Raw genomic sequence first — 15,843 nt, 5'->3', positions numbered from 1 at the left:
AAACAGTTGTTAACGTCTGCTATTGCGTCTGCAAACGCTAACGAAGTGCCGCGGAACAGGTGTCGGTGCTCGTAGCTAAAGTTGGTAACAAGCAATTGCGAATGACCAGCACGAATCTGTATAACACTGCGAGCCACACAAACACCTTGTTTCAGTAGGTGTTCCAAGTTACTTTCGGCCACCGCTTCGCCATCGCGTAAGCCACAGCATGTGACGTCGACGAGGACACTGGCACGTGGAGGAAGCGTTACACTGTCAGCAGACACACGAAGTACGTCGTCGCGCCGTCGGCCGTCTTGCACGTCGATTGCTCGTTCGGCAGAGAAAGTGATACGACGCTCTTGCAGATTGATAATCGCGCCGTACTCCTGCAGGAAGTCAACCCCAAGGATAACGTCGCGGGAGCATTCGCGTAAGACAAGGCAGCTCGCTACGAATGTAGATCCTTGAATCTCAACTCTAGTCGTGCAGGCGCCCAGCGGAGTAACGATGTGGCCGCCAGCCGTCCGAATCTGCGAGTTATGCCAGGGCGTGATCACTTTCTTCAGCTGCGTTGCTATTTTGCCGCTTAGTATCGTGTAGTCTGCGCCGGTGTCCACTAAAGCACTAACGGCATAACCGTCAACAGTAACTGGTATATCGAGCGAAAGCCGGTCGTCTCGTTCAGTTGCAGGTGGTGTCGGGTCGGTATCTTTCCGTAACTGCGTCCGTCGGAGGTCTTCAGCGCTTCGACCGTCAGCGACCTCGCCCCCAAAGATCGCTTCAGTTAGTTTTCCCGGCGGGGACTGGTCGACCGCTCGGGAGAATACCGCTGGGGCGGAGGTGAAAATCGTCTCGGAGACGGCGAACGCGACTGCCGCCGGGCAGGCGGTGGCAAGCGCTGCTGGGACAGGTATTCCTGAATGTCCCGGGGTCGTTGGCCGTATCGGGGCGGCGGCGAGTATGCGGAAAAGCCGCGAATCCCAAGGCGCCGGTATGGGCACTGGCGGTACAAGTGGTCAGCTTCACCGCAGTGGAAGCACAGAGGCCGCGAATCGGGTGTGCGCCAAACATCCGACTTCCGAGGGGGCGGGCGTCTATCGTCGACGTAGTGAACCGCTTGCTCCGTACGATGGGCAAATGGAGCGGCATGAACAACGGGCGGCGGCGTGTACCCAGCGTCGTAGTACGGTATCGGCTGCACCGACTGAACTGACACCGTAGGAGGAGCACGAACGAATAGCGGCGGAGAGGAAGCAGGGCGCTTCAGGGCTTCCGCGTAGGTCGCACGAGGGTATTCAGGAGGTACTGCCGCAGCGTTAGCAGGAGGCAAGGTATCACGAAGCGCCTGGTGCAGTTCGTCCTTGATAATGCTCGCTATGGAGCTTACCGTAGGTTGCGGTGTTACAGCGGCCTTTTGCAACTCTTCACGCACTACAGAGCGGATGAGTTCTCGCAGTGAGTCGCCGTTGCTTCCTATGGCCGTGAAAACGTCAGCAGCAGACATGCTGTTCGCTTGCCGCTCATACAAGTTCGAGCGATGCAGAAGCATCTTTTCCATGGTTACGGCCTCGGACAAGAACTCCGCGACCGTCTTCGGAGGGCTCCGTATGAGGCCAGCGAAGAGTTGCTCCTTGACCCCGCGCATCAGATGACGTAACTTCTTCTCCTCCGTCATTCTTGGATCCGCTCGTCGGAAGAGGCGCGTCATGTCTTCGACGTACGTGGTCACAGTTTCGTTTGGCAACTGGACACGGGCCTGAATCGCTCGTTCCGCTCGTTCGTGGCGATCAGAACTGGTGTAGGTCTCCAGGAGCTGACGACAAAACTCGCGCCACGACGGCAGTTGCCCGTCGCGGTTCTGAAACCACGTACGCGCGCCATCCTCCAGGTAGAAGTAGACGTGTCTGAGTTTTTCCGTGTCGTTCCATTCGTTCACGGAGGCCACGCGCTCGTATTCGACCATCCAGTCTTCGACGTCTTCGAACACTGTGCCATGAAACGTCTTTGGGATCCGTGGGCTCTCAAGTGTGTAACGGTTCGACATCGTGCTTCCCGTACCGGTTGGGGCGGTTTGAAGGGTGGCGCTGGTCATACCGGTCGATGTGGTGGGAACCGTAGCGTCGACGACTTCTGGGGACAGTCCCCTGATCCTGCGGCTGGCCCGATGCACGGGAGTGTCGACAGGCACTGGATTCGTAGCGCGGATCCTTGGAGGGGTCTGCAACATCCGTGAGGACGCTTACCCAGCACCTCCACCAGTTTGTCACGAGCCTCTAGAAGTGGACTTGAAGGTTTAATAACCCGTAGAGCAGCTGGCTCTCGGAAGACGCGACCGTCGGGGCTGGCTCGAGCAGAGAAGGGGCGCGCGGTCTTCTTTCTTCTCTTGGGCTCGACCCACTCTTGCCCTCGACCCACTACCTACAGGTGGCAATATACTTCAATTGTTAGACAGTGCTCGTCCTGTGTACTTCATTTTTGTGTTGCCATCGTTTTCTGTGATAATTCAAATAATGCAAGGCTCTCTTCTGCAGCTTGCAGAAATGAGCCAATCGCGATCAATAAATTTGGTCTCAATTGGGCTTGACCAAAAGTGCACCGTGTAACACTCGTACTAGTCAAGTAACTCTACACAGCTGTTCCTCCCATCGCTTAAAAATTAGGTATTGATACCACATGGCGGGAACATGTTAAAGGCAGGACTGTGTTCTGTAACTGCAGTAGTTCGGTACAGCAAGAACAGTTCATGACACATTACCTCCATGATGAACTGGCCTGAGTATGTTCCAGTCATTGTGGAACTCTGTCCAGCAGCCAGAATGCCTATGGCCCAGACGTACAGGGGGAACATGCCAAATGCACAGCCCAGGTAGACACCCTGTTGTAACATGCAAAGCAACAGTGATATAATCTAAAACAGCTGCTCTGATAGTGGTGCGTTATAACTGCAAATGAAAGCTAAACTAAAAAGTGATTTCTTACAAAAATATATATCAGTAAAACCTCGTTACTACAAACACCACATTAATGAATTTTTTAGAAATCCCTTGCTGACTTCTTATCGTTTCAATGTAAAAATATTTCAGTACTACAAATTTCAGAATACTGAACTTTTCAGAATAACGATCGTTATTCAGTTTCCATGTCATGTTAACAACGCCTCAGTACTACGAACTAATATTCCAAAATCTGGCGATTCGCAGATTTCCGTGTATCCTTCATGGCGGCCGAAACAGAAGGCTAGTAGACGCTGCGGTGCACGCGTTCGTAAAACCTGATACGGTGCTCAATAAGGAAACACAGGAGACCATCTTTTTAATCTATTGCGGAGGCGACAACGCATCAGGTTTTGCGAGCGCAAGTTCCGCCCAGGCAAGTGCCGCCTAGCAACGGGGGCGCGTCTATTCCTTCTTTCTGCACACGCCTCTTTCATTCTCGCTTCTTTCTACGGCCATACTAGCTAAGTGAGCGGAGAAACATCACCTCCGGACTCGTGGGGGTGACATTCTTTCTGCCGCACGCGTCACGAGTACGTGATATTTTTGGGTGAAGGCAACTGGTCAATAAACCCACATATGCTACCTGAAGGAATCAATGTTGTCGGATTCGAGCCCTCATTATGTAATCAACGAGAAGGAAGGGAACCGAGGGGCCCGATTTTTATTAATCATAAGAAGCCAACAAAGACACCAAGGACAACATAGGGGAAATTTACTTGTACTTACTAATTGAATTAAAGCAATGATACATTTATGAAAATGGATGAAAAAATCAACTGGCCACAGGTGGGGAACGACCTCTCTCTCTCACTCACACACACACACACACACACACCACCATGAATGATGACCAGCACCACAACTGTCTGCTACATGAAACTAGAAAATTACAGGCTTTTGAAACACATTTAGAAATGTCGCAGAAGCTTTGACTACAAGTGTCATCAATGCAACCTACTCTGTTATCTACCACTATGATGTTTACAAATAGAGAAAACTCTTTCTTAGGGCTGTTAAGCTGTTTTACTACCTGCTACTTCAATGACAGCTGCTTGAAGTTCTAATTCTATACTTGCTAGATGCTCTCTCAATTTTTCATTGGTGGGAACACATGAAAAACAGCAATCCGTTAAAATCACATCACTAGAGCTGCGTCAACCGTAAATAGAAAAACTACCGCAATAAGATGTTTTCATTCAAGTGTGAAAACTAGGTTAATGATACATTGACTTTAGAGTACAGTTGAAGCACGAAAGAAAAATGGGGACGGCCATAACACACACACATACAAGAGCAACTACAAAAATTTAATTTAAGAATTAGACATTTTAAATGAGCAAGCATAATCATTAGCATTGAAATGCATACCAACTATAACGTAAATAAAAAGTCAAAATGACTCACACCCTTGTATATGTCCACGTCCACAGAATTCGTGTTGTTCTGATGACATAAAAATGAACAAAATATGAGAACACAAATACAGCAAAAAAGTAAGTTGCAACCTGAGATGGAAGCTGGTTTGTAAAGATCAGCACCTACTCACATCAAAGACATCCTGGAACTCAGTTCCCATGCATAAATTCCTCTGAAAAAATGAAATGCATCTTCACAGAGCACAAACAATGGACAAACAATAACATGACTATTACAATGATATCACATGCACTTGCATAACCCCCCAAAAAATTTAAATGCCACATAAACATGATATGATTTAATATGTAAATAATCATAGCATGTCTTAAAGCACAGTGCTTAATCTTTAATGATTCAATCTATGGCATATGCAATGACCTGTCCATCGCTTTCAATGTATCACAGATACGAGGAAATGCCGAATACACTTTCAGCATTGCCTGTTTCAGGCTATGCTGAAGCTGTTTCAGCTATGAAGGGTTTAGCCCCATTAACTAGAAATTAATTTTTGACACAAAAAAAAATTTAGTAGGGCTCATGCATGGTCTATGGTTACTTAGGACACATTGTCTGCAGTTCTACAGTGATAATAGCAAAAATGAAGAAATAACTTTTTGTCAGCACTCACAATGTCAAGGTTGGTGCGGCCAAAGAGTCCATGGGCAAAGACACCCATGACGAAGATGTTGATGATGAAGGAGACGAGGAGTGCAACGCAGGCCTCAATAAAGAAGTACTTGTTGGCTTCCCGTACTTGGACCTTGTCGGCACGGTCTACATCCCGTGACTGCAACCCAAGCACACCATGCACTCAGTAACGCATAACTACACCACGGTAAGTCCTTGGTACGCTAGTGTCAGTAAAGCAAGTCTTTGAAATGGGGAAGCCTTAAGCATGTTGAGCAATAAAAATGCCCTAACACTTTGTAGGTACTACAGCATTAAATTTAGTAGACAAGGGTTGACTGGACAAAGGAAAATGTTGCAGTTTTGTCCATAATGCAATGCAGTGAAGCGATAGTGGGTGCAATACATGTATTATACGCCGTAATTCTTGCACGCTGTTGGTACCAGCTGGAGTAAATATATCAGGCAGATGCATGTAATCATCTCCTTTCAAGAAGAAAACTTTACTCAATGGCGACTGATCTGATTCTTGGCCATTCCTCTATTGTGAGTATGCATAATATCTAGAGAAAGACCGGCCAACTTTAGTCCGAGTCACCTTTGTATGCAGAAGTGACGGTCCCCGGTTGCGGAGAAGTGGAGAGACATGGCCTTTTCTTTCTCCTCTTACCTAACCTAATTTTAGCGTTCTATCGCTGGCTTCGTTTATATTATTTCAGATCGGTGCTGGTTTATAGAGAAGCTTTCAGGCCATGGCACCAGTCAATCGAAGCGTATCAGCCAATCAAAGCACCTGGCAGCATGAACACGCTCCCCAGGCACGGTATTCTCCTCTGCTGTTGTTGATAGGTAAAACCTTCAACTACCAATCTGACTGGTCTGGAGCTTGTTTGAATCCTTGCAGCGCACTACTGATGTTTTTTTCTTCTTTATTTCTTTTTGTATCAACAAGCTTCTTGTAAAGCACTTTGGTATTTCTGCGATAGACACCAGTGAACACCAAAACAACTAGGGGAGTGTGCCCATAACAGCTCTCGCTGTAAAAGATACAGGTAAGGGTGTTCTGCCAGGCACCTGGTCAGACAACCTCAACGCAATGCCGCAAACTAAACCCCCCTTCCCCCCCAAACCTATAAGGAATTCGCGGTCCACTACAGAAAAGATAACAGGCAGCGTAAAAGAGGCAGCATTTTTTCACTCCACCTGTCCTTTTCTTCGTAGTATGCGTGCACTGTGAACGCTATCAAAATGAACAGTTACAAACTGGCCCAAACTTCAACACAAGCACCTGACACTTGTACACCTACCTTCACAAGTGCAGAGTGGAGGTAAAGATTATGCGGCATGATGACAGCGCCCACAATGCCCACCGCCTGCAAGAGGGCCCGGCTGTCGCAATGTGAGCACCAGGGAACGAACAGGCCCTCCACCACTCGCGCCTGGTCAGGGGCCACCCGCACGTACTGCAACAACAGGCACATTTTTGTCAAGAGCTGTCATACGAGTCTATGTCCTGGGACACTCCACTTCCAAACTTTGCAGTTATACGGAAACAGGTATCATACACTAACAGAGCATTTAGTCTCTCTTCTAACTGCATGCAGGAGCGGTACACTCAGTCGATTAAGGGGTTATTAAGCCATAACCTAAATGTGCCGCTGTTACCTGCTGCAGGAGGCACAAAGTGAGTGTTGTGTTTCACTCTGGCGGCATCGTAGGCATCGTATTCCGGTGTCGCCTACCAACTCGATATCGTTTCGGTTTCCTGTCTATGTTTTGAAACACTATGCAACAAGTAAACAACAATGTGCGGCTCGGGTTGCTTGGGCCCCACCAGCCCGATGCATGTTGGTGTCTTGTGCAGCAACAATTCGCGCCCAAATAGGAATGTCAAAACTTGCCGCTTAAATGCACCGCTCGAAGAAACGGCTGACCCAGGCCTATTATGAGGAGTGCAAACGTAAGCTTGCCGAAGCCACAAAAACGACAATGCACACCTCGGGCTACTCGTGCCCCACCGGCTAGGCGTCAGTCGGCGCCTCGTTCTAGTGCAACGATTTTCGCAACCCTTCGCATTACGTAGATGTCAACTACACTTGAGTCTGTCAAATCTTTTAGTGATTCGGATTGTGACCCTTTTCCTGATTAGTCTTTTTTTCTCACACTTTTTTCCAGAACGTATGAACAAAGTTCTACCCTATTCCTCAAGTTCACTTCCAGCGAAGCCTGCATTACATGCAGCAATTGTCCAAGCCCCCTGGCAGGTCACAATGCAAACGACATTCCATCCCTGCCAAAAGAGAGAAGAGCGGGAGGGGCACTATACCTCATATCCGAAAGTGATTGCCATGACGAGGATGAGGAACCCGAAGAAAGCTTCAAGTTTACGCAGGCCGTACTTGTCCAGCAGCAGGAACGTAAACGTGTCTATTATTGTTATCAGCACACCCGCATACAGTGGAACCCTGCGGTGACATGAACAGGAATAAGATGCGCTGTAGAAGCATGAAATTACAGTCCAGTTGGTCGGCGCCCACAAAACGTGAAATCATGCTCAAGGTAACGCAAGAACTGGAAACTAATACCAAGAAGGTACAGCAACGTTGCCCTGTGTTTGCTGTTCTAGCCCTGCCTTTTAACAAAACGACTGGCAAGTTTGCTAGCATACACAGTGCCCTGTGGCAGACCTTCACGCCACCAGAAATGGTACATATGAATAGCAGCAACAAGGACAACTAAGGCTCAGTAAACAACAACTGAGGAAGATGAATTGAGGAATATGGGAAACAATGTGAGCAAAGTACATGCTGCAATGCATAAATTCGTTAAAGTTAATGATAAAGAAGAGCAGTGTGACAAAAGGAATTGAGGATTAAGCGAGGAACTAATCATAAAGAACATAGGAGCAAAAAAACTTACTCTAGGGATATATATACTTAGGTTTCTCGAAGGCATTCGACCAAATTAATCATATTACTCTGTTAGAAAAGCTATATTGTTACGGCATTCACAGTGTCATTTTAACTCTTATAAAAAATCACATATCATATCGGCAGCAGTGTGTATCTATTAACCGACAGTTGTCATTGTCTAAAGGCATTAGCAATGGCAGTACCACAAGGAAGTATACTGGGGCCCCTTTTATTCAATATTTTCATTAATGATATTGTAAAAGTTTACAGCTCTGTAGATTGTCATTTATGCGGATGACACGTCTTTATTTTTTTCTGCTGAAACCATTGACAACCTTGTTGTATCTGCCAATGAAGTACTAAAGAAAATGTACTTATGGACTGTTAAAGACTCGCTACATATAAATTGCTCTAAGACTAAAGCTGTACTGTTCCGAGTGAAATCAAAATCTTGTAAACCATCTCAGAAATTATTTCTTAAGAGTAATGAAATGAAACTTTCCCCATCTGTAAAAACACTTGGTGTTATCTTTAGCAAATGCTCGTTATGGGATTATCATACTGAGCACATCACTCAAACTTTCCAGAGTGTTAGGCATATTGCGGAGGTGTCAACATATACTACCTGTGCCTCAAAAGCTTTAAGTGTACAATGCCCTTTTTTCTTCCCATCTACATTATTGTTATCTGGTTTGGTCAACAGGCTCTAAAAAACCTTTAAATACTTTAGTCACCCTGCAAAAATATACATTACGGTCTACTGAAGGTGTATCTTATAATGCGCACACCTCTGAATTGTTTAAGAAGTTCGGAATCTTGAGAGTTGATTATTGCTACGAATACCAGCTCTTGTCGGCTTTTAAATCTGCAGAGGGAGTATGCACATACGTAATTTAGCTGCCTTGCAACCTAATACAGCCTGTCGTCCAACTCGACATACAGAGATTTGGTATGTACCATGTCCTCGAACTAACTATAGGGTTCAAACTCTTCATTTCTGTCTTCCAAATATACTAAATATGTGGAAACTAACAATTGAGAACTTGAGTACTTTATCAAAAACGGAGTTATATAAAATGATGTGTTTATTTCAACAATTATAGAACATCTAGTTTTTGTGTTATGTAAATGTTTAATTTGCTATTTCTTTTGAAAGACCACATATGTATATGTACTTTTATGTACCGTTGTTTTCTGCTGCCTGTGCTTGTTGTTTTTGTTTTGTTTTAGGGGTGAAGAGGCCCGTCAAGCTGCTTCTATGCAGCTTTTTCCCCGTCATATCCAACCATAAATATACATTTCTCATGTACCATGCGGTTGAATAAACTCAAACAGGCACAACATTTCAAACAAGGGAAGCTCTATACATTTTACCATGAGCTCCGCCTACTTTATGGATGATGAATGAAATAAAGATGATAGACAAGCTTTTCTTGCGTGTTCTTAAAATTCTTGAAGATTCAATCACTGTTCATATAGTAACGGACATTCTAGTACCTGCAGAGCAGCTGAATAAAAGTGACACAGGCCACAAAAGTGTAGAACTCCCATTTGAGGTGGGCAGATGGAGATGTATTGCAGTAGGCCATGCGATTCACAGAACAGTCACTAACGTAAAGCTTTCTTGCAACTTCCGACAGTTTGGATGAACATGAACTTACTAAGAGAGGGCACTTTGTGGTCTTGTGCAAACTTTGTTGTCTCTTTATTATGCTTTGCAAAAAGAAGAAGAGGTCCGATTTGTCTTATATGCGCGCATTCACAGGATTCTGCGTCACACTGGACTAAACAAACCATAGAGTTACCTTATAATTACAAGAGGGGAACTTGACACTAATGTTCACCAATTCATAGTTATCAACAAAATATTGCGTTATATATGCCACCTATTTGAAATGAATGTGCATATGCACAGCTGGTAATTAATTGCCTTGCTGTGTTTAGAGAATTACAAGCTCAGAAATACTGAAAGATAAATTTAAATAAATATCATGACAAGAATGTTTGAAGCCGCAAGCATGAAGATTAGACTAAACTGATACACTAACCATCATTATCATGGTAGCTGGATGATCACAGCATCAGGGTTACCTCTAGTAATTTTTGTAGAAAACTATGAAACACAGTTCAAGCAGCAGAAAGAAGTGAGTCTTACCGTCCACCTGAAAGGAGGAAAATGGCGATGGCAGTGCCGATGACCTCTTGCATGTCTGAGCCAACGACAGCCACTTCAATCATAATCCATAGCAGGATACGAGGAAAACGAGGGTAGCCCCGCCGGCACATTTCAGCCAGATGCAAGCCTGTCACCACACCCAGCCGAGCACTCAGACGCTGCATCATCAGGCCCAGCAGAGTAGCCGACAGCAACACCCACATGAGCTGCAACACGAACAGAAAGATAGCAAGACACTTTGTCTTCACAGCTACCGGCACTGCTACCTGTACCGAGTTTTACATGCCAAGGTTGGTTTATTATCTGTCAACACTAACACACTCTCATAGACTGGAAGATGAGACCAGAATAAACTAGGAGACAAAGAAAAGCACTTGATGTCAATGTCTAGTCTGTTGTTCTGCAGTCTCCGTTTCCAGTGTTAGAGAAGAAAAACCGGCTATCCCGTGTCCCTATACCATGAGCAAGATTTCCCTGTACATATAAAGTCTCCAACATGCACTAAAGAGCGCTGTGTAGCCTCAATTGGTTCAGTTTGGGCAAGGAGAAGGAGCAATGCTAGAATGCAGAAATTAAATTCAGAAGGATCATAGAATTGTGCACAATAGCACTGACAGGGCAAGAAAGCAGCACATTTGTACTGAAAGCACGAGTGAAGAACCTGCTTCACAAACTACCAAAAGCACAGTGCTTGTTCAATCTGTTCGTGCAACAAATGTAAACTTGCATTCCCTTGTGAAGTGCCTTGCCGATTTGATGCCACCAAACTTGCAGATTAGAACTAAACTTGCCCAGGCATAGAAGAACAGGCGAGCTGGCAAAAAATGTCACACCTTGTACTCAGCCAGGGCCCCAGATTGCAGGTCTGACTCAATGTTGCCTGGGTCCAGGTATGCAATGCTCATCAGGAACCCTGGCCCCGTGAAGGCCCACAGCTTGCGCAAGCTGAAGGATGTCTGAAAGAATTTGCGAACTTGTTTAGAATGTGCTACAGCTGGTATTATCTGCTACCATCTTCAACTTGGTGAATGACAGGTTAAAAAAAAAAAAAACACATAAGAAGCATGTGTGCCAAGCTGCATGTGCATAAGAAAACCAGCTAACATTCGTACATCTCCATCCCTCTGAAGAATAGGAATATTAATATATCAACAAATTCTCACTTTCCATGTCTACTTATCGCAAATAAAGCAGCCTTTTCACATGTCCACTGTTTACCATACTTTTTTATGCCAATGGTCTGGCAGAATGCATCCATTCACCACTGCAAATACTGTGCCACTATGGGGTGCCAATGCTAGCTTCTAAACATCACAGGATGCTTTTTCATACACGATATTTAACAACATGCCTCATCCGGCATGTCACTTATTTCACATTCACTATGGCATATGCTTGCATAGAAAGGCATCCCTTCACCTGCATAGAAGGATTTAGATTCGCAATCGATGGACCCGAAGTAAACCTGATAATTTTAGTTTGTTAAAGAAGTCAGGCTCTTTGGCGGGAGGAAGTATTCCAGAGAGGCACTAGTTCTAGAACCCCCAATCCTTTATCCAGCCCTGTACAAATGACAGATTTTGCTTAAGTATTTGAAAATACTTCAAGCATTCATCTATTTATATATCAGTCGACGTCACTGTACAGATATTGCAAAAAAAAAAAAAAAGCGGTACTTTTTGTACTGAATGGTCTGACAGGATGTTTGTCAGCAGGACTTGCCTGGATAACTAACGAGATTTGGTGCAATGACACCAGCCTTATCACATAACATTCTTCACAGAGTACAGTCCTAGCATGATGACAGCATTATTTGTGAAGTGTCCGAACTTAATGATAGCAAAGTTTACGCTTCACAAAGAGAAAAACAAAAAAAAAATACTGGCTCATATACTGTTGCTAAATTAACATTTATTAGTTGGACTTACTTTATTTCTCACTTACAGTTATGTGATGATATGTTGGTAATTACGATATCGAGCCACATACCATTGCCATACAGGCAAGAAAAAGTTCACTAGACAAAAAAAAAAAAATAAGAAATAGCAGAAGAAAGGTCTTGCTTGCTCACCTCTCCTGTGTATGGAACCTCAATCTTCTGTTGAAAGTATGCCTGGTCAGAGGGCTCAAATATCTTCGCATTCGATGTCGTGGTGCCATTTCCAAGGCCTTCAATAGAACTGTATGTCCGCATTGATTGGTCCCCTGCAGAAAAGGATTTCCCATACACGCATGTGAGTAGTCGTTAATAGTGGTACATGACAAATAACTTATGTTGCATTACCCAGATTTTTGAAATGCAAGTTGCTTCTTGGTAGTCACTTTATGGTCGGTGCAGTAAACATTGCAAATGGCCCTAGAGCACTGATACAAAATTGTAATTTGTGCATGCTTTGAATGAGAAACCCACTTAAGTCAAGCGCAGCAATGAAGGTCATTCCCACCTCAAAATCATGGTCTGTTAATTAATTAAATTTTTGGGTTTTACGTGCTAAAACCAGGATATGATTATCAGGCACGATGTAGTGGGGGAACTCTGGAATAATTTTGACCTCCTGGGTTTCTTTCGTATGCACCCAACGAATGGTAAACAAGCATTCTTGCATTTCACCAAAAGAAACTACAGTTCTATTGTTTCTTGGCCTTTTCAACTTTTCAATGAGCCCCTTGACTACCAAATCCTTGTGACAGAACCAGGTAAGCTATTTTTAATCCCTCAAACTAGCATAACCATGATAACGGTATAATGTGGCACACTCAGCTGAAATTCCTGCCACTACTCCAGTGAGGTGGTTATTCTGTGTTTCTGATGCGAAGGATTAGGGTTCACAGATATCCCCCCCATGCCCACTTTTGCAATCACAATACTGTTGCCCAGTCATTGCTTCCAGCTTCTATATTTTTCACCTTCTACATTGTTTATTTTCTACATCATTTCCTTGCTGAACGGTGCATGAAGCACCATTAAGAGGTCTTGTCTTATATGGTCACAGAGCATTTGTAAGGCACAGTCATCATTAGCATCTTTGAAGCAAGTTTCAGCAATAAGGAAGTAACGGTTAGTGATGGTCATGCTTGAGTTGCGTAGGAGATCGAACGGGTAAAGAAACTTTAATGTGGTTCTACAAACACTACATTCTTCAAATGTTTTCCATTTCTATAGATCTATTTCTGCATACACATACCATGAGTGATGTGTGTGCTGGGTGCTTTTTCTTCATATGAGGATTCTCTAGTCTCGTATCCACCTGAAATATTAAACGTGGGTCACAACAGGTAACTTTTTAGCACACTGCATTACTCTACGTGATGTACTTGATTGTTTTGTTATCAATAGCACGCCCAGCAATTATGAGGACACTCACCTGGTAGTGACATGCCGAAGTCAGGTCTTCACTCTGGAACAATGCATGGTCATTTAATATTACAGTTAATGTTACAGAAAACAGGAATGCCCAAAGCCTACAGATCAAGACTGCGCAGTTTGCTAACATTGCCTATCTGCAGAAAAAACAGCTGTGGCATGAATTAAAGTTGTAAATCACAGTGACATAGAAGCACCATGGAAGCAGAGTGCAGCAAAATTACTAACTAAACAAAAATTTAACTAGCAATCCTAGCATGCCTTTAAAAAAACGCAGTGTGACCGTTAAACTTCTCACTTAGCCTTAGAGAAATCTTACCACTGTGAAACAATCTACCAACAATGTCTGTCTGGCTTCAATGAACTGTGTAAAGAGTACAGTGCCTAGGCATTCACATGACAATTAAGCCAATCAAAAACAATATCATTTTCCTACCCACATGTGGCTAATTCGAAGAAATATAGTGTGCCAGAATGGACAGCTGGCTGGGCCAGTTGATTTACTTGCATCTTGACTAATGTTTTAGCGCACGAAAGATGAAAACAGAGAGAAGAAAACAGGTCAAGGCACTTTAACTGCATGCACTTAGAAAGCTCATTATAATAAACAGTGTTGTGCAATAGCAACATCTCTCCAGTGCCCCGTATATCACACATACATAGTTATAGGTTAATGGCACAACAATTGTAAGATTATATGCTTCAAAATGTGGCCAATATTGACAGGCCATGTGACGAAGAAGGACATGTTGATTCATGTAGCTTGCTCTGACGCTCACTTTCTGTGTCTTTTCTACTCTTCTGTGTACTACAACACACAAACGAAACCATGACCTATTTAAAGAACCTAAACTGAATAATATACAAATAAGCGGGTAAGATATCACAGACCATGAAATGAGACAGGTGTTTCACAATTTTCCGATTGCTTTGCTGCGAACTCTGCAAGAGGAATAGTATCCATGCATGAGCTGCCGCTTCGCTTGGTCAGCTGCTTAAATAAAGCAACGCTTGAATAAAAATTATTTTACTGTTTTACTTGATATGATATGATCATGACAGATCGAGACAACGCGCAACAAAAATTTTCGCACAGTCAGGCGTTTTTAGGAAGTATCTCGTACAGCCAGAAATTTTTGTGATCCCACTAAAATTTAAAAGGTTCCCTTGCGGCAGATAAAATGAAACAATAATGATCATTTATGTTAACGAATAAACGACATACATCTAGAGCGGGATCTGATGCTTGAAACTCGGTTTTTCATCAAATTTACAGTTTCATTGGTTCAAGGCATTAAAGCAGTCGCCCCTATTGTCTACCTGCTTCATTAGTGAATGTATGGTGCCGGCGTCGCTCTTATCATGTTTGTCAAAATGAGGAGTACGTGTAATACGCTTTGCTGCCCGGCAAGACAAGATGTCCAGGGACTACTGGCGCTAGCCGCGAATAAAAAGACTGACGGAGTCGTGAAGGGACAAGAAATTCAAAGTGGTTGACCGTGAGTTTTGTCGACGACCAATTCTGTGGCAGCGATATGCGTCAGGCTACATACACGCAAGCGCATAAATGTGTATCTGCCTAATTTTGCAACCATACCAATCGCCGCTTGGCAAGCTATCAGAGCTACTCGCAAAGCGCTTCGTCAGTTGAGTCTGCCGTCACCATGTCATCGCTCTGAATATATAGTAATGACGCTGTCGGTCAGTGGGAGTGGGAGCTCCTGCCTAGGCGAGTTTCAGGTTCAGAGGAATACGGTTGTCAACATTCGGTAGAATCTTAGCAAATGAGCGTCCTGTGATTATCGAAATTCCCGATTCAGAAGTCCAGCAATAGTGTTTCCCACAACAAGCGCCAGAGTCCCACCAACTATGAATGATAGGACCGGGATCGCTGACATGTGCATCATTTGCGCAGGAAAAAAAAAAAAAAAAAAAGGCGGGGGTTGGGGGAAGAGGCGGACAACAGTGATGCGACTCACCTGAAGACCTCTCCGCACATGCAGCACACAAAAGTTCCGGCACTCCTCAACAAATACAAGCAACGACACAAATTTCTAGCATTGCCGTAGCGTACGCGAAGCACCCCTCATTCCGCTGCCCGGCTGCAACAGCTGTGTGAGTCACAGAACGCGAAGCAGGGAACGAAACCTGCGAACGCAGAAAGATTTTTCCGCGCGCAGCGTTCGCAGCGGTGACTACACAAACTGAAACGCAACCTGCATAGCCTCTAAGATCAGAAAGCGCGCGCCGATAAAAAAAATATCAGAGCCACCTGAGCTTTTAACGTAGCTTCCGAGATTGCCAACATGGTTCGTCGATCGGACAGACGCCAACATCTGTCATCGGCTATCAAATGCACGAGCATTG

The 15,843-nt window shown here is 44.4% G+C and overlaps 1 protein-coding gene across 3 annotated transcripts in view; it reads right to left on the bottom strand.

Moving 5' to 3' along the window:
- LOC119442730 (natural resistance-associated macrophage protein 2-like) overlaps positions 1-15,632 on the bottom strand; it is a 37,546-nt gene extending 21,914 nt beyond the window's left edge. For 2 of the 3 annotated variants that reach the window (XM_049662344.1, XM_049662345.1), the window contains exons 1-12: positions 15,456-15,632; positions 13,478-13,510; positions 13,298-13,360; positions 12,184-12,317; positions 10,946-11,068; positions 10,092-10,318; positions 7,351-7,489; positions 6,332-6,487; positions 5,026-5,184; positions 4,525-4,566; positions 4,383-4,421; positions 2,738-2,857 (exon numbers count right to left, since the gene is read on the bottom strand). In XM_049662344.1, coding sequence (XP_049518301.1) covers positions 2,738-2,857; positions 4,383-4,421; positions 4,525-4,566; positions 5,026-5,184; positions 6,332-6,487; positions 7,351-7,489; positions 10,092-10,318; positions 10,946-11,068; positions 12,184-12,317; positions 13,298-13,360; positions 13,478-13,490 — 1,215 coding nt within the window. In that variant the 5' untranslated portion in view covers positions 13,491-13,510; positions 15,456-15,632. Of the gene's footprint in view, positions 1-2,737; positions 2,858-4,382; positions 4,422-4,524; positions 4,567-5,025; positions 5,185-6,331; positions 6,488-7,350; positions 7,490-10,091; positions 10,319-10,945; positions 11,069-12,183; positions 12,318-13,297; positions 13,361-13,477; positions 13,511-14,367; positions 14,419-15,455 lie in introns of all 3 variants that reach the window. The other variant, XM_037707722.2, reaches the window with a different exon arrangement.
- Positions 15,633-15,843: the final 211 nt, after the last annotated feature.

This window comes from Dermacentor silvarum, chromosome 2 (assembly GCF_013339745.2).
Source record: "Dermacentor silvarum isolate Dsil-2018 chromosome 2, BIME_Dsil_1.4, whole genome shotgun sequence".
Classification (NCBI taxonomy): domain Eukaryota; kingdom Metazoa; phylum Arthropoda; class Arachnida; order Ixodida; family Ixodidae; genus Dermacentor; species Dermacentor silvarum.
The sequence above is the reverse complement of the archived record's forward strand: the minus strand, read 5'-3'. Positions and strand labels throughout refer to the sequence as shown.